Here is a 27,579-nt window from a genome sequence, read left to right on the forward strand (position 1 = left end):
CTCAGAATGCTTTCACGGAGAAGGCTGCTGCAGCGGTAAACTTGCCCACTCCCCTCACCCTAAGATACACTTGACTTAGGAGCAAAAACTCAGGAGCAAAAGGAACAGCCACCCTGAAATGTGTCTACAAAAATGGCCAACTCTCCCTTGGTACTGGTGCTGTGACAAAGCACACCACAGAAGAATCATGGAAAAGTGGGAAGTGATTGGAGAACTGGGTCCTCTCTTCATATAAAGGTTATCTTCAATTCCACCACCCCTCCACTTTGCTCTCTGTAGTGTACCCATCACCAACACCTCCTTAATATATTTTACGTGCCCTAGTTTAAGAGAAAATCACACACACATGAAAAGATGACAATGTTTTTGGGAACTTCTATTCTCTGTACAGACTGTCAGGAGGGAAGTGGAAAAGGAAACTTGGTGATAATGACTCAACTGAGCCCTGCAATACAAAACAAAACAAAAAACAGAAAAGAAAGGGAGGAAAGAACATGCAGCAGGAAAATATCCTCTACACGATAACGGGATCTGATAACATGATTGCTAGTCTTGTTATTACTTGAATATGTTCAGTCCTTTAAAACAACTTTCCCATCTCTCAAATTCCTAAAACTAAAGTTGGACCAGGTGGATTTTAAGATATGGTCTTTGAGGTTGGGATTATCCAATGCAACAATTCTCCATATGTGTTAAACATGCTAATGAACAATCACATACTTGTATGTTCCATAATGGAGGAATTCTCTGCTCCTGGCCTCACCAAAGTCCCAGCCTGATGATTTTCTGGATGTACTGCAAACCTTTCTGTTTCCGACCATTTTTAAGACGTGACTTAATCAACTATGGAGTAATTTTAGTTCTCCATTATATTCAGAATTCAATATTTGTTTCCTTTATAATACACTTAACAGGATTCCTAAATAAAAATTTGAAATTATAGACTGAACAAAGATCGGCCTTCTCAGACCACAGATGCAGGTCTGAAAGAAAGCATAAATACTCACAAAAGCAAATACATTCTAAGTTGGCCTCCGCCAGTCTGGTGCCCTCCGGATGTGTTTTGAATCCCAACTTCATCAGCCACAGCCTGGCACAAAATATGGCAGAAATTCCACTGTGTCCATGTCAAAGGGCGCTTTTTACATCACTCTGACAATGTGCATCAAAGTGATCGCCACTGCAACCTGTCCCACTGACTGGTCAAGAGCTATTCTGTCAGGTCTCCTGCAGTGAATCACTGCCTGACCTGTTAGGGGTCAACCTTCAGGCTGACCTCAAACATCAAAAAAGATCCCCATCCCTGTTTCCTCCCCACCCGTCACCCATCCTCAAAGGAGCAGGTTGGTTTAAATTGCAAAAAGAATAGTAACCCCTTGCTATCACCCAGCAGTTTACGCTCTGTTGTAGGTATCACACTCTTCAGCGCACACGTATCACAGTTGGTACTGTCTGCCATGGAGCCACTAGGATAGGTTCAAGGTGCTGCTTTTGGTGGTTAAAGCCCTATGCAGCTTGGGACCAGGGTACCTGAAATATCATCTCACCCCATTAAGTAATCAATCAGTCACTGTGTTCTGCAAGTGAGGGCCTCCTGCAGATAACATCTTATCTGGAGGCCCATTATGTGCAAAAAAGGAATTGGGTTTTTAGTGTTGTGGCACAAACCCTTTGGATTTCCCTCCTGTTAAATATTAGACAAATGCCGTCACTGTTGTCTTTTTGGCACCTACTAAATACTTTCTTCTTCTAATAAGCCTCTTAGCTGGAAATTTTCCCAGTCTGCATCTGTATTGGTACTTTTAGATACTAGTTTTCTTGATTTTACTGCTTCTGTGTTTGCCAGCCTGGGAGGAAAGGCAGGATTATAAATGAAAATAAATAAATAAATAAATAAATAAATAAATAAATAAATGTAATAAATATCACTACTGAGGTAGTACAAATGGGCCCTTCCCTCTTTGCTGCAGTACACATAGCATGAGCACATAGATGATCATTAATACGGCATTCCAGAGACAGGTGGGAAATAGCAAACTCCAAGCTGAACATGGCAGACACTCAATAAAGTGCCAATCCATATTTGCAGCCCAGTGCCAACTGTAAGAACATAAGAATAGTTCAGGCCAATGGCCCATCAAGTCCAGTATCCTGTTATCAATAGTGCCACCCAGATGCCTGTGGGAAACCAGCAAGCAGGATTCAAGAACAAGTGCCTTCTCCACTCCTGTAGTTTTGAGCAAATGGTTATCAGGAGTATCCATGGTTAGTAGCTATGGATAACCCTCTAATAATCTGTCTAATTTGTCTAATCTTTTAAAAAAGTAATCCAAGTTGGTTGGCTTCTGTGGAAATGTGTTGCATAAATTAACCATATCATATTATAATATAGTTATATAATATATTATAACATCATCATCATTATTATTATTATTATTATTATTATTATTATTATTATTAAAGAAATACTTTCTATCATCTGTCTTGAATCTTCCAACACTCAGCTTCATTGGATGTCCATGAGTTCTAGTGATGAACTGCACCAGACATCAAAAGTGTCAACTCTGTTTGGAAACATTAAGGCATATTGAATCATATGGTTTAAATGTGCTTTGCATTAGCATTTCAAGCATCAGCTGGGACTATAAAGCAACGAGAAGGCATCAGTGATTGTTGTTAGTGACAGGATCACACTTTTCCAGTACTCAATCCTGTAGAGTACAGTAATCTGGCAAGGGAGAAGCTCCTGACTGTGGCAGAACAGTCCATTGAAGGGTGCAGAAACAGAATTATTCCTCATTTTAAAGAACACTACAAGCCAACACATTCCAGGCCACAGATGGCCTCTTCTCGGGAAAATTGTGTGTGTTAAGAAGTGTCAGGGATCAGGCTGAGGGATGTTGCTCTGAGAAGGAATGGTGCGAGCCCCCCTCTCCCTCTGCACAAGGCTGGGATCCTGAAACTCCATAGGAGCAGGAGGATAGTATCGTCCTAGAGCAGGCATCCCCAAACTCGGCCCTCCAGATGTTTTGGGACTACAATTCCCATCATCCATGACCAATGGTCCTGTTAGCTAGGGATGGTGGGAGTTGTAGTCCCAAAACATCTGGAGGGCCAAGTTTGGGGATGCCTGACCTAGAGCAATGGTTTGCAGAGGGACACAGTTCAGAGAATGATAATTGGGCCGAACTGGGAGAACAACAAGGAGAAGAGGAATGGGAGGAGAGAGAGCTGGTTGACTCTCCCTCAATAGAAAGTATGCAGCCTATGAGTCCTAGAGCTAGACAATTGGATAGTGTAGCCTCTCAGAAGGCTCAATGGTGGAAGGATCATGTGGCTAGGAGGCGAGAAGACGGAAGTAGCTAGAGGGAAGTGGAAGGAACTCAATTGGGAGCACCTGCTCAGTGAGAGCAGACGCTGGATTTTGTGCTGTGATTAATAAACCTTCCTGTTGCTGTAAAAAGACTACTTTGGCTTTGTGCTGGTATCTACAGAGACGGGGGATGGGGGGAGGTAAGCCTTGCCTCGCAGCCTGACAAGAAGGAGAACTGTTCAACAACCAGGAGAACTGTTGCCTGTCACAGGAGACAGGATTGGACTGAATGGTCTGACACAGATTTATGCTAATGCTACCCATCCCCACTCTGTCTACATTTCTCTAAGGATAATATTGTCCACATTCGTGAGCTAATATTCCAATGTGAACTTAACCAGAGGCAAGAACTGTTGCCTCCTGCATCAACTTGATTGCCACATTGGGGGGATAAGCCTATATAGAGGCACCAGGGGATTAAAATGATCTATGTTGCGTGGCAAGTTTCCTCCCCCAGATGAAATGAAGACACAGACACATTGTTTTAAGGTTAATGGGCGTGAAAGGCCACAACTTTATTGATTACGGAATTGAAGGTATTGGCCTTAGGCATTGGCTTCTAGCGACTACCCGGCATGGTGACCAGGAAGGGTTGAACACACCGCAGGAGTCCTGTTGAAGTACGCCAACTAGGATCCCACGGGTGTCACCGCTCGGGGGCGTGCCGGAGGCCCTACCTCTCCAGGCTTCGGACAAGGCCACGCCCCCCCTGGGAGTCCTCTACCGGACTACCCCTTCTCATTGGGGGAAGGTGATGGCGCTCCCTTCCCCCCCTCCTTTTTCCTATAATTTGCCCCATGCCAATGCCTAACCGCCAATACCGTGAAAGTTGTGACGATTACTACAAGGTAGGCGAAAAAACCAACAGGCAGGAAGTGCGCCAAATTGGAAAAATTCCTACCAGGCCCCCTTGCGGCGACCAACCAAAGGCCAATTCTAGCTAAACCTAAGGGTGGGTGGGATGGGAAAACCGCTCAGCTGCTGGGGCGAGGGGAAAAGAGGGCGGTCCCTGGGCGTGCCTGGCCTTAAGTAGCCCAGGCCGCGCCTCCCCTCGCCCGCCGATTGGCGGGCTGGGTTGAAGGCACGCCCAGGGATTCCCCAATTCTCGCAGGGGCGAGGGAAGCCCCCCGCGAGTGTGGGAGGGTCCTGCCCGCAACACCCTCTCCTCTGTGAGCTCGGAAAGGGCTTTGTGAAAATGTAGCAAAAATGAAGACTTGCAACACTTTAAAGTATTAGGATACTACCTGGTTGGCATTGTCACAATAGTAACCTTTGGTCTCATGTGCGTGCCACTTTCCTCTTGAGTCACCAACACACCACTGATTTATTAGTGTGAAAATAACAAAGGGTGATACAAAAATGTAACCAATAGGACTGTAAACATTTACTGTAAGCAACTTCAGATGGGCATTTGCCCAGAAAAGCAACCTAAAAATACAGAAAACGTTTCACTCCATTTACTGCCTTGCTTTGAACAGATTAACATGTTAATAGATTAAAAACACCCATAGAAACACTTCAGGCACCCATGAAGCCTCTGAGCTCCTCTCTCCACTCACTGCCTCCTTCATCATAAGGTGACAAGAGTAGCTATCTCTCGCCCTGCCCTGAAGTTGAAGGAGGAAGTATGACACACTTCCTCCCTTCCTCTTCCAGCTCTGTGCTTTTCAAGGCTCCTTTCGGCAGACAAGTGACTGAGAAGGTAACAAGCAAAGGGCACTGATATGGGATGCTGGAGGGAAGAAAATGGAGCAGCCGGGGTGGGAGAGAGAATGTGGGGGTGCTGCAGCACTAGAGACAGAGAGAGAATGGAAGGCCAGGGGTCAAGGTTAGGGGGAGAGAGAAGAGAGAAGGGATCTAGGATAATGGATCCTCTTGAAATTCATCATCCCTAAAATAAATCACCTTGGTTTGGTCTGCTGACTGAATAATCAAAACCACTGATCAGGTGCTTTCCGCTGCTGCCATGACACAAAAACATGGATCCTTGTGGAGCATCATTATTTTCATAAGTGATCCCCTCAGGTTACCTGTGTGTCCACATATGTTTTTTGTGGTTCACAGATGGTTCTGTTGTTATCTTGTGAAGGAATCAGCCGAAACTAAAAATAGTGTATGTAGTTTGGTTTGGAATTTAAGAAGTTAGTTTACTGCTGCCAAAGACTTGTCTGTCCTGATAAACAAATTAAGAAGTGTTTTAGAAAATTCTGCTTTACGTAGGTCAGTTAAGTCCATTGTGCTTCTTTGATCTAGAGGAGATAACATATAACCTAAGGGTATAACTAGAGAGTGACTTGAAACAGGTATTAGATCAGGCTGGAACAAAAAGCAAAAAGCAACCTGAGGCACAAAGCTACACAACTGTAAAGTTGCAACTTTTCAGCAAATGGGGATGAGGAGAACTGTCTGCTGGGACAAAGTAGTACAGTATTGAGAAAACTGAAGCCAGAAGTATATTTGTATCAAGCATATCTGCTGTGAGGATAAAATTAAAACAGTGCATTATATTTCTGCACACTGCCAAATTTTAATGTGAGCAGAGAATGTTGACCCCCTTGTCGCACAGGGAAAAGTTTGCCTATGACAGCTAGAGATGTTGCAACAACAGGTGTCAGCTTAATTAGACTTTGAAAATAGTTCACCACTCACCAGCAATAATATATCCAGCGAAACTGGCTGTACAGGAAGGTATTGTCCTCTGCAAGATCCTCTATGGAGTGGTCTCAGGAAAACTTAAGTTAAGGGTGCACAACATACTAACACACATGCAAATATTCTAGTTCTGACCTGAAGCATTCTGCTGTTTGAATCAATATGGGGTACACACACACACACACACACACACACACACACACCCTGCATTCTCTTCTCCTTGCTTTGCAGAGTAGTAGTTCTCTGGCTACCTTGCATTTTTGTTTTCTAAAAAAAATATACAAAATTACAAGATTTTCTAAAAAAAATCTTGACCAACCATTCTTTCATGCGCATATGTGCCTTTTATCAAGTCAGACCCACTGGTGTATCTAGCTTGTCCACAATGATTGGTAGTGGTTCTTTCCCAGACTTCTCTTTTCTCAGAAGTCTTTCCCAGTCCAACCTAGAGAATCTAGAGAAAGAGTGGGGACTTTTTGCATGTTCTCCCACTGAATTATTATTTCTCTCCACACAACAATCCACTTCTCAAGTAAATCATTTAAACAACTGAGATTTAGACAAAAGTCTACTACTCAGTCCCTTTGCAATGCTAACTCACTGGCCTTCATTTTGACTAACAGTGCTATTTCTTTTAATGCTGGAGTGACTGAAAGGTGCAGATTCCTCTCTGAGTCCTGGCTCCCATCCCAAGGTATGGCAGTAGATGCTCTTACTAGTAGGTAAGGGTCTTCATTAGGGCAGAGAAATAGTACAGACTCAGCAGCAGGAAAAGTGCTATTCCAGTCCCAGAGCTTTCAAAAGGCAAAGGTCTGGCAAGATTGGGACCAGTCTAGGAACAAGGGCCAAGGTTCACAAGTTCAGGGTAAGTTAAAATAAGTTTAAGACTGCATGAGAGCTGTGAAGTTGTTCTAACAATTTTTCCATGCTCATCCCTCCAGTTTCAAAGCTGAAGTTGGAACAGCTCTTACTTGCAAGAGGCTCTGTTCCTTCATGAGCTGTTAGCCTGCAAGCAGGTCTGTCTTATCCCTTCTCCTGAGGAGGCATTTGAGCCTGGGAGAGAGCACCAGACCCACCTCTCCCACTGAAAGCTGCTTGACCACCCCAGGTTGTGGCTCAGATCCTCCCCAGCTTCCCACAAGGCTCTTTCCCCTTAGGAGGGGAGGGAGCTGAAAGTCCTGTCTGCACATTAGAGCCAGATGGGATTGGGGAGAGCAAATGGCTTCCATCTGTTCTAGCCTCGTCTCCCATTCCTCTTCTCCCTCTCCATCTGCCAGGAGTCACTTCTCTGGGATTGGGCAATATAAAGTCATGGGGATGGAAGTTAAAAGGATGTTTAAAACTATCAGCAAACAGCAAACTCCAAGGCAAACTGTGCTCATTCATTTTTTAAAAAGTGGAATAACCCAAAGCAAACACAAGCATGATAACTTACTAAGTTTAATTGTGCTACATCCAACCACTTCTTAAACATAAATAAGATGTTTAGGAGTGACTTTAGGTGTGTGTTTCTGTGTGCCAAAAGGTAAAAGCACACATTAAAATAACTCCTTGCCTAACTTTCCTGCTCAAGAGCTAACTACAGTGGTACCTCGGGTTACAGACACTTCAGGTTACAGACGCTTCAAGTTACAGACTCCACTAACCCAGATATAGTACCTCGGGTTAAGAACTTTGCTTCTGGATGAGAACAGAAATCACGCAGTGGCAGTGCAGCGGGAAGCCCCATTAGCTAAAGTGGTGCTTCAGGTTAAGAACAGTTTCAGGTTAAGAACAGACCTCCAGAACGAATTAAGTTCTTAACCCGAGGTACCACTGTATTGGAAAACTTTTTTTTAAAAAAGCTATTAAGCGAACACCTTCACAACTTAATGATTTGCTTTGTTTCAGTTGTCTTAATCCAATTTTATACGTAATATTGATGACACTGAGTTATCTCTTTCTTGGGTAAAGAGGGATGCTTGAGTTCTACTTTCATATTGACTCTTCACACAACATCAAGGAAACCCCACAAGACATCTAATGCACGTACAATCCATATGTTGACAGCTGTAGGACCTGTATACTCTCTTCCTAGATTGCCAAACTAATGTCGCTTTACTTTTTCAGAAAAAAGAGGGGAGTAGAGGTAAAACTGGGATGTTCAACTGGATTTTTACTTTCACTGAAGTCTAAAGAACTATCATGGCCTAAAGAACATCAATATTGCTCAAGGATTCATTTATTATTCTTCAGCAGATTTGACATGCTATTTAGTATAAGCCTTTTCAGCAATGATTTAGGTAGATAAAAAAAACTCTGGAGTAGGTACATTCAAAACTTTCAGGACATGATAGATGTGTATAAAATTATGCAACGCATGGAGAAAATGGGTACAGAAAGTTTTTCTTCCTCTTGCCCTCTCTCCTAACACTACCACTCTGGAACATCCAATGAAGCTGAATGTTGGAAGATTCAGTACAGATAAAAGAAAGTACTTCATCACATAGCTAATATATGGAATTTGCTTCCCCACTATTTTGCCATCCATGTAGTGTTGTCCACCAGCTTCAATGGCTTTAAAAGAGAATTAGACAAATTCATGGAGAATAAGGCTATCAATAGCTATTAGCCATAATAGCTATGCTCTCCTGTCACATTCAGAGGCAACATGCCCCTGAATTCCAGGTTCTGGAAACCACAAGAGGGGAGAGTGTTCTTGCCCTCAGGTCCTGCTTTTGAATTTCCCGTATGTCTCTGGTTCGCCACTGTGAGAACAGGATGCTGGACTAGATGGACCAGTGGCCTGATCCAACAAACTCTTCTTATGTGCTGTTTTATTTAATCATAATCTTTATACAAATGCACAGTGTCTGCATTAATTACACAGGCCACATACTAAATAAGTTTACTTATCACCAATAATGTGGGCTTTTCCATTTTAGTAAAAAAACTCTATGCAAATTAGGACAATTTGCACAGGGTAATTTGTATTGGGAAGCTCTCAGTTTGCACTGGAAAAATCTTCTGATGCCCTAGTGAGTGATCTAATTTGGCTTGTTTATTTTACTGACTAAACAAAGTAAAATCTAATAAACTTTATTTAGTAAACAAAGCTAAAAACTTTGAAACTGCCAAGCTTTCCTAATACATTTGCAATTGGTGTCCATTCATTTTTAATAATGATCTTATGAAATGTGAAATATTCCACAGAAAAACAAAGCACTGGAAAAAATTTCACCCCACATCTCTGTTTATATAGCCCCTTTATGCAATTACCCACAACAGTTCCTACTCAAGTACTCCTCCCACCCCAGTAAGTGGATATAGGATTGTAGCCTAAACATGGTTCAGTCCCTTGCATCTCCAACTAGGACTACGAATGTCCCCTATATGAAACCTTGGAGAGCCACTGTCAGTTAATATAGAAAACACTAAGCTTTATGGACCAACGGTTTGACTTGGTAAAAGGCAACCTTGTATGTTCACATGTTGACCAATACAGTCATCTGCCTCAGGACATTGTATTGCAGGGAATTGGAATGTATAACCCTCAGGTTCCTTCCAGCTCTACAGTTATATGATTCTATGACATGGTTGACATGCATGGTTGGCATGGGCCTCTGCCGAACAGTTCCTTAGGAACTTGGTGCTAAATTTCTCACAGTATTAGAAATGCTCCATATGTTGGAGGTCAAGTATTGGCAAAAAGGCCTCTTTCCACAACTGATTTCTTGAGATGATACAGAGATATCACAATTAGAAATACAGTACTCTCAATCATTGCCTCTGCTAAATCAGTACCCATGGACAAACAGAGTAACAGTTTCAATAAGGAAAGCAACTCAAAGGGAAACAAAGGAAAAATCAAAGCAACAACTGAAAATGCCTCAAATGATGACATTATGAGTTATTTGTAAACCCACAACTTAAAAACAGTGTTACCACAAGATTATCTCTCTTAACATGTAACAAGTAAAAAAAACATGCATAATTTCCTAGGAAAACACTAAAATGGCATGTACCAGAGTTTTCTTGTACAGATTTTTTTCCACGAACTTTACTGCATGAACCCACTGAACTGCACTGTAACAACAAAACAACAACAACAACAACAACTCTCACCCAAGTTTCGAGCACAGCTTAGAGGTTTGGCTCAATCCCAGTTAAACAATAAACCAATAGGAAAATTCACATGCTGAAATAATAGTACCACTAGCACGCATATGGCCACCACCATCTCACTGCATTACAGCTAGAATCACTTCTTAGAATCCTTGTTCCTTTCACCACATGATATTGGTGGTAGTGTCAGAGGATTTGACTATTGTTTTCACATCTGTACTTTTGCTGTTGTTTTTAAAAGCTGTGAATTGGTCATAAACATTTATCTTCTTCTTTATGCTCCACCATAGTACAAATATCACTATACAGTGGTACCTCAGTTTAAGAACAGTCCTGTTTAAGAACGATCCAGTTTACGAACTATACCTCGGTCGAAGAACGGAAGCCGAACAGTGGAAGGGCACTGGCGGCGGGAGGCCTCATTAGGGAAAGCGTGCCTCGGCTTAAGAACAGTTTCGGTTTAAGAACGGACTTCCAGAACGGATTAAATTCCTAAACCGAAGTACCACTGTATATTGTTATGAGAGATGGGCAGTTAAAATGGTTCCATTTATATTTGTGAGTCTTTCAAGGTACAGGCTTTAAGGATCAAACTGCATGTTACATTAAAGGCTAGAGCTGTGTGTTTTCATTTAGTTAGCTGTACATGCCCTCAACATCACTGGGACTGCAGCACCCTCCACAGCTATGATCCCAAATAAAACTGGGATCCTCCACATAATGCTTTGAGGTTTAGAGAATGTTCCAACTAGCAACAATGAAAACTTTTTCTAAGCTTTATTACCATGGGTGGAGAAGGAAGATTTTTCTCATGATCATGGCTGGAGAGAAAATGGATAAATGTCATCTCCCTGCATGTTGGGCTCCTGAAGATTATCTTGCTTCCTACACACACACACACATCTGTAACAGACATAGCTAAACACTACTCATTCAGCATAAACCTGTAGTTTGCCCTTTAATGTAACCTTTAAAAAGAACCACATAAAAGCCACACACGTAAACACACACCGTATTAATTAGCCATTTAAAATTAACCTTCCATCCCTGCACGAAATTCCAATGTTTGGAATTTTGGAATAGAGTATGGCATTCATTTCATGGTGAGGTAATCTGAATCATTCAGCATTATGACGCTAATGGTCAGTCACAGGTGTTTCCAGCTGGAAATAACTCTGTAACTCCAAAAATCTAAAAGTAGCATCTCTAACTAATGGACTCTAGGAGAAAGCAGGTTCTGTGATTCTACATCTACAATGTGCCTTTGCTTTTAGCAGGTTCTTTTTTCAGAAGAAGCAGCAATGCAAATATAATAGAAAGCAACAAAAGTTACAGATTATTTTTTTAAAAAAAAAAAACTCCGCATAGTAGTTTAAGATATGGTCAAAATGCCCAAGTGTGATATGTGAGCATTCCCTTTTCTAGCCCTGTGCAGCTGGAAATGCATCTTCTTCTGTAACACCTCTTCAATGTGAATCAGTGAACACCAAAAATGGTGACCATCACAGTTGAATTGAACCGAGAAGTTATAAAATAATCTGTCTTTGTCAATTACGCTTACAATTTTATTTTGTTTTGGTTAGTCTCTGCACTACTAGGAATTCCAAGCAAAGCAAATAATAATAATAATAATAATAATAATAATAATAATAATAATAATAATAATAATAATAATTGTGTACTCTCCAGTCACTTTATTTGTACAGTGTATACAAAGAATGTAATAAGAGCCCTGTGGGAAGAGACCAATGACCTATAGAGTTCAACATTCCAGGACATGACCCATTTCCATTTTTGTTCCCCAGGAAGAGGTATCCAGTGCCATACTTTCTCGAATCTGAAAGTAGTATACAGTCATCATAACTAGTAACCATGGATAGACTTATCCTCCAGGAATGAATTTAAACCATTAAGGCTGCTGCCCATCAGCACATATGTTAGCTAATTCCACAGTTTAGCTACATACTGTGTGAAGGTGTGTGTGTGATCAGTTTCACTGGATGACCCCACATTTGGCGCTGTGGTCTAAACCACTGAGCCTAGGGCTTGCCAATCAGAAGGTCGATGGTTCAAATCCCTGCAATGGGGTGAGCTCCCGTTGCTCGGTCCCAGCTCCTGCCCAGCTAGCAGTTCGAAAGCACATCAAAGTGCAAGCAGATAAATGGGAAGGTAAACAGCGTTTCTGTGCACTGCTCTGGTTTGCCAGAAGTGGCTTAGTCATGCTGGCCACATGACCCGGAAAAACTGTCTGTGGACAAACGCCAGCTCCCTCGGCCAGTAAAGCGAGATGAGCGCCGCAACCCCAGAGTCGTTTGCAACTGGACTTAACTGTCAGGGGTCCTTTACCTTTACCTTTTTATGTGTGATTAACCACTTTCTCCGCATCTTGCTTATGTTACACACACACACACACACCAACCTTACTCACCATCTGTCTAACCTAAAAAGCCCTAAATGTTGTTACCTTTCCTCCGAGGGCAGTTGCTCCAACCCCTTGATCATTTTGGTTGCCCTTTTCTGAGCCATTTCTAGTTCTACCATATACTTTTCATGTATGGCAACCTAGAACTAGACACAGTATTCCAAGTGTAGTCATTTCATAGTAGTGTATAAAGATATTATGCCATAATACTGAAACTGTTACCATGTTGATTTTATGACATTTTATTAGCCATAGTGCTTAAAGTGTTGTATTATTGGAGTTAATATGACTGCCAAGAATGTGAATTTATTTAAGGATAACTATGAAAAATGCTGGATGGAAGTGAAAAAGGATTTAGAAATCTGAAGCTATCATTGCTAGGCCGAATTGCTGTGATAAAAATGAATGTATTGCCAAGGATGCTGTTTTTGTTTCAAACATTGCAAATTTTGGATAAAATGGACTGTTTCAAGAAGTGGTAGAGAGATATTTCCAGATTTGTCTGGCAGGGCAAGAAGCCTCAAATAAAATTTAAGATATTAACTGATGCTAGAGAAAGAGGTGGATTTGCTCTGCCAGACCTTAAACTTTATTATGAATCAGCCGCTTTTTGCTGGCTGAGAGAATGGCTGCTTCTTGAAAACACTGATGTGTTGGACTTAGAAGGCTTTAACAATGTATTTGGTTGGCATGCATATCTGTGGTATGATAAGGTCAAAGCACATAAAGCGTTTAAAAACCATATTGTCAGAAAAGCACTGTTTAATGTCTTTGGGTTTTTTTCTTCTTTCTGTAATCCTTAAACTCTTAATAAATATTACTTTAAAAAAGAAACAACCTTAACCTCAAAAAAATAATAATAATAAAGTGTTGTGTTATTTTAGGTGGCTGGTTTCATTGATAGCTTTGGAAATGCTTTATGACCAAATTGCAATTAGAAACAGTATATACACGTTAGAAATAAATACGTAAACAAATTATATTGACAGTTTTATTATTAGTCTCTTTTCTAATGATCCCTATAATAGAATTTGCCTTTTTAACAGCTAATACCGAGTCAACCTTTTCATTGCACTATGAAGATGATAGATTTCTTCCTTGCTCAGTCACTGCGGGCTCAGATTCCCTTAGCATATATATGAAGTTAACATTTTATGTCCAAACATGCATCACTTCACACTTACACTGAACTGCATCTGACATTTTATTCCCATTCACCCAGTCTGTAGCAATTATCTGTAACCATCTGCAATCCTTTTTAGTTTTACTACCCCAATTGGGGCAGCCACCTCACTGTTTCCCATCTACTACAGATCATTCATTAGCAACATAAAAGAAGAAATGCCAATACAATCCTCCAGAGATCACAGTTCTTACTTTCCTCTGTGGTGAGAGCTATTCATTGAGTCAAAAGCTTTTGGAAAATCAAAGTACTTACTACTACTACTAAATGCATTTATATCACACCTTTCTCTCAAGCTGGGATTCAAGGCGGCCTACAACATTTAAAAATATCATTATGAAATGCAAAGTAATAAAAACAAGCTAGTTAAAAACAATAGTTAAAATACATTTAGAACCACCATTCAAATACAGTTTCCCCTGACAGCAACCCACTGGTCAGCAACACCTGCACCTTAGCTTTCAAAGGCCTGCCTTAGGAAGGTATTAGCCTGCTGGCGGAAGGATAAAAAGGAGAGAGCCAATCAGATCTCTCTTGGGAGGGAATTCGGCAATATGGGAGCAGACACAGGAAAGGCTCTCTCTCTCATGTCACCAGCAACTGTGCTTCTGATGTTGATGGGGCCAAGAGAAGGTGCTCACCCGAGGACCTTAGCATCCAGGCATGGTTGTATGGACAAAGATGCGATTTTCAGATAACCACTTCTATCTACATGCTTGCTGATACACTTAAATAATTTGAAAAGGTTAGACAATATTCACTTTTGCAGAAGTCAAGCTGATTCTTCTTCAGTAGGGCTTGTCCTTCTATATGCTTGATAATTTTGAATTTAATAATACTTTCCACCAATTTACCCAGGCATTAAGCTAACTCGCCTATAATTTCATGGAACCATGACCATGTTCTAGTCCTTGGGCACAGAGTTTTATTTTATTACTTCAGTTAAGAGTTGAGAGCACTTTCCTATTTTTTTGTTTTTGTTTTGTTTTAGGGTGGAGCTGTTGCCTGCTCTTCTTACCCCTGTGTTTTTATTTTTGAGAGGAGAGAATTGCTGTTTTTCTTTCTTTCTTTCTGGTTGAAGACTTCCCACCGCCCTTGTGATATGGTTATTTTGTGGTCCCTGTGACAAGTTTCTCCCTGAAGGCAGAAAAATATTGGGCATTACTACAATACTTTCTCTTTTGGATGTCCCTTTCATTTCATTCTAATTTATATGCTACTACTTTGTTCCTGAAGAGCTTAAGAAACCAAAGATCTTTTTTTAAAAAAAACACCCTGAAGCCTAGAGAGGAACAACTGTGTTTTAACCTAATTAATGCTCTCTGCTCTGAAGGTTGGAAAACAGAATCAGACAGCCATTAGCCAGGACATGCTATAAAAGCCATTTTTATTTTATTTTTCAGAATACGTAATGAAGAACTCGGTATTTAAGGGCTTGCAGTGTTTTCAATTACTAGTTGCTTCAATAATGTTGGTTTTACATGCTTAGCGTTTCTCATTCCATATTACGGAGTATTATTCACTATGGATTAATCATATTCTTGACCGCGTTCTCAGGCAGCATGAAGTCCTTTGCTCCTGAGAGCCGTTTCAGATGTGCATTACTTCACTTATTTCCAGGACACTGCTAACTACTGCAGGTAATTGCTTGGACAAGCCAACCTTCTGCTGCAACATCAACACATGTGGTGCACAGATATCACTCCAGATGCCCCTTTGAGGCCTGTCATAAATATGCCAGAAAGGGCAGCTCTGTCATCTTTTGGACATGAACATGGGAAAGTGCAATGGGGACAGATTTGGCAACAGGTCTACAACTAATAATACTGCCAATTGCTCCTTCTTTAAACAAAATTGCTAACAGATCTCTTGACTGGAACATATGATACTCTAAGTGTGCCACTCTGTCTTTGTTTTTAAAAGACTGAAATCATCTTCCCAATAATTTGTCATGTTTAAAAAGTTTGGGAGCTTTAAATAATAATAATAATAATAGGGAGCTTTAAATAATAATAATAAGAAGAATAAGAATAATAAGAATAATAATACTTTAAAGCCTGGCCTCATATGCAGTGAAGGAAATATTCTGATTTTGTTAAAGTTCACCACGAAATTCAACCATGATTTTCTCATGGAGAAAGGTGACACAAAAAGATTAAACATGGGCCAAGTTCCTAGGTTATTACCAAACATCAGCTAACAATTACGCACCTTTATTTCAACCACCCAAGTGAGATCCTGCCAACTGCTAACAGTAACTAGCCCACTTACTATGTCATATGTGGAGTCACTGAGCCCACCAAATTAATTTAGGTTCACCTATTCTTGCCACATGGCTTTCACTCTGAGAAATGAAGCAACATGTGGCATTAACAGGAATCATTTCATTGTTTTTGTAAACCAGCACAATATTGGGAAATACTTGTTTTGAATTAACTTAATGTTCCACGAACAACCCTGAATCTTTCATAAAATTATACATGCAGACATTATTAATTTGAGAAGGAAACATCTTTTTTTTTTAATCCTTGAGGAGACAAGACATTATGAATGGAGGTTTATTCTCCCAATTTTTTGCTTGTTTGAGGCCAGCTACTGTAGTACTGTTGTGAAATAGTCATAGATTTGCTAGACAGACAGCTATTTCACACACCAGAGTAAAATTATTACAAGAAGGATCTTGAGCGCCTCAGAAGTCCAAAGCTTTCTTTCAGTTGCTCTCCTTCACCCTATAGGTTGCTCCTCAATACAACAGACAAACAGGAATTATGAAAGAAAAAACGATTACAAGGTAAACCCCTTAGAATACCTATTGCAGTCGTTAAGAGTCGTCAACAGGCTCATCACAGCTATCTGCCAATCACCCATTCCCACCACCCTTCTGAGTAATACCCCTCCCCACCTTCTCACTATATAGAAGGGTCTGGTGACTTCTGTTTCAGTGTATCTGAAGAAGTGTGCATGCACACGAAAGCTCATACCAAGAACTAACTTAGTTGGTCTTTAAGGTGCTACTGGAAGGAATTTTTTTTGTTTTGACTATGGCAGACCAACACGGCTACCTATCTGTAACCCTTAGGATCTATTACCAGTTCTGACAATCTCAAGATGTCTGTTACTGAAAGAGTGACAGTTATGTGCCTCGCAATGCATTTTTCAAGTGAAAATGCTCTACTTTATATACCGTATTTTTTGCTCTATAAGACTCACTTTTTCCCTCCTAAAAAGTAAGGGGAAATGTGTGTGCGTCTTATGTAGCGAATGCAGGCTGCACAGCTATTCCAGAAGCCAGAACAGCAAGAGGGATTGCTGCTTTCACTGCACAGAGATCCCTCTTGATGTTCTGGCCTCTGAGATTCTGAATATTTTTTTTCTTGTTTTCCTCCTCCAAAAACTAGGTGCGTCTTGTGGTCTGGTGCGTCTTATAGAGCGAAAAATACGGTAGGTTATGTTGCAATCAATTATTGAATGAATATTTGTCTCAGATCTAACACTAACAACACTGGTCTGTGCCTCTAACTTTGCAAAAAGAAATCCCTTGTTACACAGTGAAGAATGGCTCTCGTCTACAAACGGTAATGAAGAAGAAATCCTGGTCATGTATAAACCATTATGTCTTGGATCCAAGACAAGCCTGCCAAAAATGGATGTTCCTTCCCCCTCCTCACCCCAGCAGCCCCCATCTCAAAAACAAACAAACTTGCTCCTGATGACTGTGGCACAAGGAGGGGAAGGAAAGGAGAGGGACATTGTTGAAAGGAGAGCAGATGTACCTTCCATGAGTGCTCACTCATGCTAGCTTTAATCTGAATCCAAAACCTGTGAATACACAAGTTTTATGATACATAAATGCATACCACACCTACTCTGTGGGTGGTTGTGTAACACACACACACACACAGAGAAATTGGATTAGGGCACAATTTACTATTCAGCTTAAAATCAAAGCAGAAACACTGTTTTTCAGTGATGCCCATTAGGGGAGGAAAGCACTGTTAGCAATAAATTCTACAACTTGAATATTTAGGTGAAATATTCTACAATGTTGCAACCTTCCAATGTAATAATGTATTTCTACTTAAGAACCATTTGCTAAATTCACAGAAACGTAGGTGGAAAGAAACTATTTCAAAAAGTAAGACTCAAAAAATGCTGGCACTAGGTTCATACTGTGATACGTTAAGTAGTTTCTGTAGCAGTTACTGTCCTTCTGCTTGTACAAAAAGTATTTTGATTCAGTTTCCCTTTCATCATGCAATGTTCCAGTCCAAAGTGTAAAAAAAGCCCTTATTGTACACACAATATTCTACACACAATACTGTTGAGACTGTAGTTGAGCTATGGCACTTGCATGAGGTTCCAGTCACACTACAGCAGAAAACTTTATCTAGATGCATTAATAGCCAAATAAAGAGAACAAATGAGAAACTGAACAGTTTTTCTAGACTATTTGCCTTGCAAAGCTCTAGAGCAATTTTCCACATTATAGAATGGATTTCAGATGATTTATTAGCAAATTTCTCTTAATGGTTTCAATACTTTGGTTTCTATGGTATTCATGAAATAATATTAGCTCCCTCTGGTGGTCAACTATGCCAAAGGCTTTATAGAAAGATCGCTACTTGAGAGTTTCAGAGGACACTTCCAGTGTAATATCTGCATTTTCCACACAACTTAAGTTAGTTGTGGCTAAGGCTGTGTTCCTGTACACACTTGGTTGGGAGCAAGTCCTATTGAGCCTTTGCATTAATGAGAGATCAATAAACCTCACAATTTATTTTTTGAAAGTTACAGAAAGTTAACTTGAGATCAAGAACATTTGGTTATTTGTAGACAGCTGTGATCCTATCCCTCAGTAAGGCTAATGCTGAGCAGGCCCTCATCCATGGGCTCCATAAAGAAAGACAGGACATGGAGAAGTTCTAAACAGTTATTTTATGTTGCTGGCATAGGGGTCTTAAGTCTATAGTCTGACTTCTCTCTCAAGAAACGGAGCTCTGTCTAGCACCCGCTGTGGACCTGAAGAAGCATTCTTGTGGCCCCCCAAGGGCTGTCCTTGGGGTGTCAGCCACAGATCTTTCCCAGAGTCATCTCTCTCATACTTTGTAGTGGAATGGTTCCTCTCCAATCACAAGTTTCTCCTGGTCCCACCCGTGCCTCTCAGGGGTTACCCAGGTTGTGCCAGGCCATGTCAGGTGTCCATGAGTCCCAGCTAGAAGACTTTGAAGGACCTTTTTCCTCTCCTAAAGAATGCCCAGCTTATATTGAATACCCTAAACAGCCTGAGATCCAAATACCATACCACAGTGTCTATGAATTAAGATGAGGTAGCCTCTTTAGCAGAAGGCCTTTTCTTGAGTAGCACCCCACCTTTGTAATGTCATTCCTAAGGAGGCATGTCTGGCACCAACATTCATAGCTTTACTTATATGCACAAACATTTTGGATTATTTTGTGGGTTTTAAATTTTTTTCTGTTTTTGTTCGACTCTTGTCTTGTTTCATGTTCTCATTTATTTGTTGGTTTTAAATTAAGAAATATTTTTAATAAAGGATCCAGCTTAACTTTACTGCTGTTCCCAGGGCCTCTGTTCTTTGCCAAGGGTATGAGTATGGATCACCTCTTTCAAGTGGGCAAGTTCCTACTGCTCTCCCCACCCTGCCTTCCTCTCACTGCCCAGAATGACACTTACTCCTGCTGGCTGCCTTGCCTCCTTCCTCAGGAACACCTGTTGAAAGTTCTGTCTTCCCTCTTCCCATGTCCCAAACAGCCATCCTCCTTCATTCTGGTTCTCCTCTATGCTTTTCTCCTTAATCTCCAGTTACTTCATCTGCCCTCCCTATGTCTCCCTAGAGTCGTTTAAAGGGTTCCACAGCCTCTGTTGATCACTGGACCAGGCGTAAGTGAGCGGTATACCCCAGTGATATTACAAATCTGCTCCACTTCCCAGTGGGGAGGAGTTGCGGTGGACCGCGTGGCCACCCACTCCTCACCGGGGGTGGGGAACTTTGTCCCCCGTTGCATGGGGGATCCCGGCCAATCCGCTGGCTGGTGGGCGTGGCCTGGGGCCGTTTAAACTGAGGAGTGAGCCAGAGGACTTCCACTTTGGCTCGCTTCCTCAATCATCCTCCCTCCCTCCCTATCTTGCAGGTTAGACAATGGCCTTGCTATGGACTTCGGTTGGTTGCCTTGGTTGTCCGAGGGGCCTGGTAGGAATTTTTCCTCTTGGCAAATTGGCACTGGCCACTTGGTTTTCGCCTACCTTGTAGCAATCGTCACAATTTTGTTAGGGTTGTGGTTAGGCATTGTTTGACCTTGTATGGGGGAGGGGAGGTGTGGCCATCACCTGCCTCTCCATGCTTAAGGGTATTAGTTAAAGGGATCCGGGGGTGTTGATCTTGTCCGAAGCCCGGCTGGGGGCTAGGGCCTTGACACGACCCCAACGGGAACACCAGGGGGAGCTTGAGTTGGTTCGCATTGAAGGGCTCCCCCTACCGGTGGCTTACCCTTACTGGACTTCCTGCACAATGGGCAGGAGTCAGATATAGTCAGGTCCAATCAATGCCTAAGCCAATACCGCTCACTTTCTGTAATTCAATAAAGTTGTGGCCAAAATTTGCCCAATAACATAAACCTGATATCTGTGTCCTTGTGTGTGTTATTTCCAATGAGAGGGTGGCTGCGGGGTCTCGACACGCAATAGGTCCTAACATAGACTCCAAGGCAGCAAGGAGAGGAGGGCAAGTGTCTGAATCTTTTGATCAATTTTCAATCATGTGTCGCAATTTATAATAGTGTTTGAACCCAAATATTTTTTTGTTTAATGAATCATGGTTCTGTGGTTTCAGGCCAAGATCCCAAGAGCCTATACCACTGGTTCCATATGTCTTAATCAGCAACCTACATCCCATGCAACAAATGTTGTTTTTTTAGTGGAGGTGATTTTCCAAAATAGTTTATGTTACATCACATGTGTGTCTGCTATTTAAAATTAAAAAGGCCAGTCCTACTGGCCATGCCCCAAGACTCTGAGCACAGCTAAGTGGTAGCTCTTTGGATGCTGGCCATAACTGGCACCTCATATACTGATCCAGTTAAATGAGAATTTTGCCACAATACTGGCCGCAACTCCTGTAATTGCCCAGTAAGTAGATCTACCAATAAATTAGTCTGTGTATGAGTATAATCACTCTGCTGGAAGGCAACTTTACCATGTTCCTGGAATATTTTTCTTCTCCTTTTAAAGCAGAACTATAGGCATGGCAGTTGCCAAGCTGAAAGCCACAGCCACATGCTTCCCTTGTTCCCAAGTCACGAATTCAGTTCCATACAGAAATTGACGTGATTTTCCCCACAGTGAGGGGCATTGCAGATAGGGGAAATCATGTGCAGGGAGGGATAAATGTCCCTCCATTCAGCACTGCAGCTCTGATCCAAACCTCTCCCTATATAACTTCCTTTAAAATGACTGGCAATCTGAGTGCAGATTTATTGTCCAGTTTGGCCCTGAAGAGACCAGAGAATGGAGGAGGATGGAGAAGAAGGCAGGTAGGCAAGAAGATTGCTTCTCAGGAAGAACGGAAGGACAAAAAGAAGCACATAAAGAAGGAGACGGGTTTCCCTCAATCCTTCCCGTCACACTCTCTTATTTTGTCTTCCTGTCATATTTTTTAATTCTGCATCTATATCTCACTGTTCTCCTGAGATGGAGCCCAAAATGGCACACATGCGGTTCCCAAGCAGTCACTCCTTCAGACACTGACCAGACTCATACCTGCTTAGCTTCAGAAAGGTGGTGGCTTTATGACCCAGTAGGCAGGGTGAACAAAAGGCCAGCAAGAGAACCTTCTAAGCTATTCTAACCACTTAACATTAGCAGATATCAGTTGACTGCAAAATGTCAAGTGCAACCCCAAACTCCCTCACTTACCCAGATCCTGCATCACTTTTCCTAGCTAGCAGACCAGTGTCATCATAATCAGGGAACCTAGCTGTATTTTGTTTTCAAGTGTAGGTATTAACACAAAAGAGAAGGCAAAAATAAGGAACAGCTCAATCCTACAAATCAGCCTCACAAGTGCTTTCGCACCAAGGATAAGGTCCGCCAACAGTAATGCCCAGCCCATTGTCACAATAATGCTATGTTTACTCTGCTAGGAATCGAGACTAACTCTGCAGTGGAAGCATACATTTCAATGCAAAATGGACACAAGACTGTAATCGGAAACCCCAATGAAAGATATTCCTTCTGCTCCAACAACCAAAACATACATTTAAAAATTAGACAGACTTCCTGTTCCTCAAACGTAACTGACATTTTGACATGCAAGAAAGAATTTTAGATTAACGTCTCAATCAATCTAGCCTATTTTAAAGAAAGTCAGTCTAGACTTTGAGCTTAAAGACAGCTATCAATTTATTTGCTAGCGGTTAGCTAAGTAAGAGGACTGCAATTATACTGTTACGTTTAAAAGAGCTATAAGTCGAATATTTAAAACTATTATACATAATTTAAAGATCAAAAGAAGATAGCATGCTTTCCCCTTTCTCACGATTTCAGAAACGATGCTGAGCCAGACTTATAAGTTTTATGTCCACTTAGGTCAGGAAAATTCCTGCTTACAATCTTTTGTCTGTTATGGTTCCAAATGCTGGAGCCTGCAATGTTTTCATTACTAAATAATATATGAACCAACGATGTGTAGGTGGACTTTGGTTTCTGTACAAAACAAAGATATTCATATGGAAGCATTTGACCCCATCATCTAAAAAACGACCCTGCTCATATGATGCGCAGACATGTCTAATATGGGATGGCATGCTTCATGCTGCTCCAAGTATTATGGGCAATATTCATACAAACAACTGAGTATTTGCATACTTTGTCCATACTGAAGCCATTAGACACTTATTCATTAGTTTGACCTCACAAAACACAGCTGTAACAAAAACATATCAAAACCATTCAATTATTCATTTGAGTTATTTGCTACGATGAGCGGTGAAAAGCTTATAGGGTGACTATGTAAAAGCAGTTCTTACATAGTAAGTTAGAGATGGTTTTAGGGTAGTGCAACTGGTGTGGCTGCACTGGACGCTGCGCTGCAAGGGGCGCAACAACAATGATGTAGAATGGAGCAAGAGAGGTGGAGGGATGCCAAATTTTAGTGTCGCACAGGGTGCCACTGAAATTTGAGAGCTCAAAGTCCGCCACCGACTCAGTGAAAGGACTTGGAGATTCGACAAAGGTTACCATTTTTTTCGCTCTATAGGATGCACTTTTTCCCCTCCAAAAATGAAGGGGAAATGTGTGTGCATCCTATGGAGCGAATGGAGAGCGAGAGGGGTCCCTCTCCACACTTCAGGGATAGCCGCCTGAAGCCTTGGGAGCGCAGCGGGGCTTCAGCGAAAGCTCCAAAGGCTTCAGGTGGCTATCCCTGAAGCCTTTGGAGTGCAGTGGGAACTCACACTGCGCTCCAAAGGCTTCGCAACCTTGTCGCCGCTCCCGGACCCGTTGGCTTATGCCAAAGCCGCGTGCAGCCTCTCCTGGCTGCAGAGGTTGCGTGCGGCTAAAGAGGAAGCCAAGACAGCCAGCGGGATGGATCCCGCTCACTGTCTTGGCTTCTTTGCTCTTTGGGGCTGGGGGGGGGGGAATAATTTTTTTTCTTTATTTCCCCCCCCTAAAAACTAGGTGTGCCCTATGGCGCGAAAAATACGGTACTTCTGATAAACAGAAAAAGCATGTAAGTATAATTTATATATCGGGCATAATTTATAACATGATGAGAGCAAAGCCATTGTAGAAATCACAAAGGGCAATGAATTTATCACATCAGCTACTCGTTTCTTACCCTCTGCAGCAGAGAAGTCTGTCAGATTTCTGTATTTTTCGCCCTATAGGACGCACTTTTTCCCCTCCAAAAATGAAGGGGAAATGTGTGTGCGTCCTATGGGGCGAATGCAGGCTTTCGCTGAAGCCTGGAGAGCGAGAGGGGTCGGTGCTCACCAACCCCTCTCACTCTCCAGGCTTTGCGCAGCTCTCCGCTAGCCGTGGGAGAGCTGAGCGAAGTTGCGCAGCTCTCCCACGGCTTGTGGATAGCAGCCTGTTCTGGGGGCTGGGGGCGGGGGAAGCTCGGGCTTCCCCCGCACCTGGGGGGAAATATTTTTTTCCCCTTTATTTCCCCCCCAAAAAACTAGGTGCACCCTAAGAGCCGGTGCGCCCCATAGGGCGAAAAATACGGTACTTTGAGAGGGAAGATAACCTTTCTACACTCAAAACCTCTTTGCAATTGCACATGGGCAAATGCATGTCAGGAGGACAATTCTCATCATAAAAAAATCACTGCAGGTATTTTTCATATTTTTCTGGTAAGACATTCTCAGTAACAACAAGTGACCATTCTACATACCTGGTGGGCACCTGCATTCAGATGATACGTCTCTTGCTGTACGCAGTTTGGCTAATCCTTCACTCAGTTTCTGTTGGTAGGGGGAGGACAAAAACATATAATTACAGAAAAGAAGTGGTGTGGGTGGGTGCATGCAAGTGCGCCCTTTAAAATGTATTATTGCTATTATTCATATACATACAATCCACAGTTAAGCATTAAGGCCTGCTGATTTCATTAGGAAAGTTAAGCACATGCTTACATCCCCTCCCACCCACTGAAACCATGAGATTTAAAACTGTACAGATTGACCACAATCTGTATTGTTAGCATGTGATGTGCCGTCTTAAGTTTGTATGTAGAAGACTTCATAGAATCATAGAACCACAGAATTGTAGAGTTGGGAGGGTCCTGAGGATCATCTAATCCAGGCTTCCTCAACCTTGGCCCTCCAGATGTTTTTGGCCTACAACTCCCATGATCCCTAGCTAGCAGGACCAGTGGTCAAGGATGATGGGAATAGTAGTCCCAAAAACATCTGGAGGGCTGAGTTTGGGGGTGCCTGATCTAATCCAACTCCCAGCACAACAGGAATCTCAAGTAAAGTATCCATGACAGGTGGCCATCCAACCTCTGCTTAAAAACCTTCAGGAAGGAGAGTCCACCCCTTTTGAGGAAGTCCATTTCACTGTTTTAGCCTACAGTTATGGGATTCTATGATACAGCATTGTTTACAAAAACAATGAAATGATTCCTGTTAATGCCACATGTTGCTTCATTTCTCAGAGTGAATGCCATGTGGCAAGAATAGGTGAACCTAAATTAATTTGGTGGGCTCAGTGACTCCACATAGGACATGGTAAGCAGGGTAGTACTATTAGAGCAGGATCTCACTTGGGTGGTTGAAATAAAGGTGCATAATTGTTAGCTGATGTTTGGTAATAACCTAGGAACTTGGCCCATGTTTAATCTTTTTGTGTCACCTTTCTCCATGAGAAAAACATGGTTGAATTTCGTGGTGAACTTTTACAAAATCAGAATATTTCCTGCAATGCAAATTAGGCCAGGCTTTAAAGTATTATTAAAGTATTGTCCCTGCCTGTATATGAAGAAGGCTTTTCTAATCTTGGGGTCAAGTGTGATGAACTGATTCAGAAACAGAACAATCTTAGTACATTGGTGACTAGCGTACTTCTCCATGTTCTTCTGTGCAGAGTTCTAGAAGGCTTACCTACAAATCCCTAACTTAGTTATTTATTTTATGAAATGCTTAAGGGTTGTCATTTAGAAAGACTGCTGAATTCCCAACAACATGGGTAGCAACACTAAACAACTCTTGGTTGTATTTCACATTAGCTAGCATCCATGGGACTGTTTTGTCTTTTAAGATGAAGAAATGCAAGTTTTGGTTTTTGTATTGTACAGATATTTGTGCTGTATGTTGTAAACCACCTTGCAGTCTTCTGATGAAGGGCAGTATATAAATTTAATACATAAATAATACTAAATAACAAAAACAGCAGCAATAGCAATCATAATGGATCTGCTTGTAGCACAAACACCACAACCATTTTGCCATGTTTTGCTCCAATTCTCTCCCACAAATGCCAAGCCACGGTGTTTCTCCTTAAGTAGGGATTTCCTTCGGGTGTGTGTAGATCATTTATGGTCTGGGAGAACATGCAGGGGAGAATTCAAGGAAAGGATTAAGCACTCACATTTTGATTCACTCCCTCAATTGCAAAACCATATTGTTCCAAAATGTCTAGTTCCAACCATAGTTGCAGACACTTCCAAGTTTTAGGACTGGCCAATAAGCTGAATGTTTTTAAGGCTAGTAGGAAACAATATAGTTATTGTGAATTAAACCAGTGTTGTTTGTTTACAACTACATACTTCTTTAATCTGCACTCATTAACATTTCTGCTCTAGCATGAAGACCATCCACTTTGAATTGAAGTCTTTGTTTCAGAACAAGTAGAGAGGTATTACTACATCCCAGTCTTTGAGCAGGGGGTGTTAATGCATTAAATTTTTTAGTTAAATGGCAACTTGGTACCAAAGTAAAGTTTACAGAGAAGCCTTTGACTGCACTATTTAGAATTTCATTTGGCTATACTTCCAAAAAGCTCTTTGTAAACTTATTAAATATTTGAACAGATAACCATATTCGGATTTTGACCCCCTGCAAAGTTTTAATTACTTCCCAATGTCTCTGCTGGTTTTCTGCCCTATGACTCAAATTTTAACTACCGGTAAACAATGACAGACATTTCTAACAATATTCTACATTAAAATCAAGTGTAAATACTAGCTGCTGAAACCAATTTTCTAAAAAAATAAATGTTGCAAATTCAAATAACAATTAATTTTCCAGATGTAAAATTCACATTGATGATATGCAATTAATGATGTCAAAAGAATCCAAAGTGGAGGATGCTGAACTGTCATATCTAGAGCTTGAAGTGTACATGACAGCAAAGAAGAAGTTAGGACAGAATGGCATTTTTCCTTGCTGAGTTTTGTCATGTTTTTTTTTTTTTTAAACTATATCCCCACTCATGGAGAATACATAAGAATCCACATGTCCAGAGTCCAGAGCAGTTTTAACCATTCACTGTTATAGTTCCTCCTTTGTATAGTTCCTAACACAGTAAGAGATAATCCCTGCCTTTAAAAGTTCTACAATCAAAAGAAGACAAGATAAAACACACCTGAATTTCCAGGTAGGGCTGTGATATTATTATTATTATTATTATTATTATTACCCTCAGTTTTGACTCATTTAGCAGCTGTGGTCACTCCTACAGAAGGATGGCCTCTGAGACACATGGCTTTGTAACCTTCAGCGTGGACTACTGTAATGCACACTGTATGGGGTTGCCTCCAAAGACTGTTGAGAAACTTTGCCAGGTCCAAAAGTGTCTGCCTGATTAGTTACAGGGTGAGTCAAAGGGAATACATTAACCAGATGCTAAAACCAGTTGCTTTCCACCTTCTTTTCAAGTGCAATTCTGAGTGCTAGTTTTAACCTTTAAGCCCTAAACAACCACAGCCAAGATTGAGGAAAAATTTCTTTCGTCAAACTCAGAATACATTTAGAAGAGACCCAGCCCAGAGCCTTTTCTTTGCCCTGATTGGCAGACACAAAAGAGCAGGACTCTCTCAGTAGCTAACTGCTCCTCTTTATATTGTAAACTGCCCTGTGATCCTCAGGTGAAGGGTGGTATATAAATTTTAAGAATAAGAATTCCCTTCCCAGGAAAGCCTGCCAGCAGATTCCAATCTAACATGAGAACAGTGAAAACATAAATTTTAGCAGGGGTTTGAGAAGTGAGTTGGGTGTTATTTCAAGCAGCTTTTTATGTTTACTTTTTGGAGTGCAATTTGTACTTGTTTATGGGGATTTAACTGATTTATTCTATAAAAAAAGATTAAGTTGTTTGATTTTCTAAGC

General features: G+C 41.4%; 1 protein-coding gene across 1 annotated transcript in view; it reads right to left on the bottom strand.

Annotated features, from left to right (window-relative positions):
* Nucleotides 1-27,579, bottom strand: part of COL23A1 (collagen type XXIII alpha 1 chain) — a 314,166-nt gene that overhangs the window by 280,720 nt on the left and 5,867 nt on the right. The window contains exon 2 of the mRNA XM_081900617.1: nt 24,144-24,213. Within this exon, the coding sequence (XP_081756743.1) occupies nt 24,144-24,213 (70 nt within the window). The remainder of the gene's footprint in view (nt 1-24,143; nt 24,214-27,579) is intronic.

Source organism: Podarcis melisellensis (genome assembly GCF_964234715.1).
Source record: "Podarcis melisellensis genome assembly, chromosome: 2".
Taxonomy (NCBI): Eukaryota; Metazoa; Chordata; class Lepidosauria; order Squamata; family Lacertidae; genus Podarcis; species Podarcis melisellensis.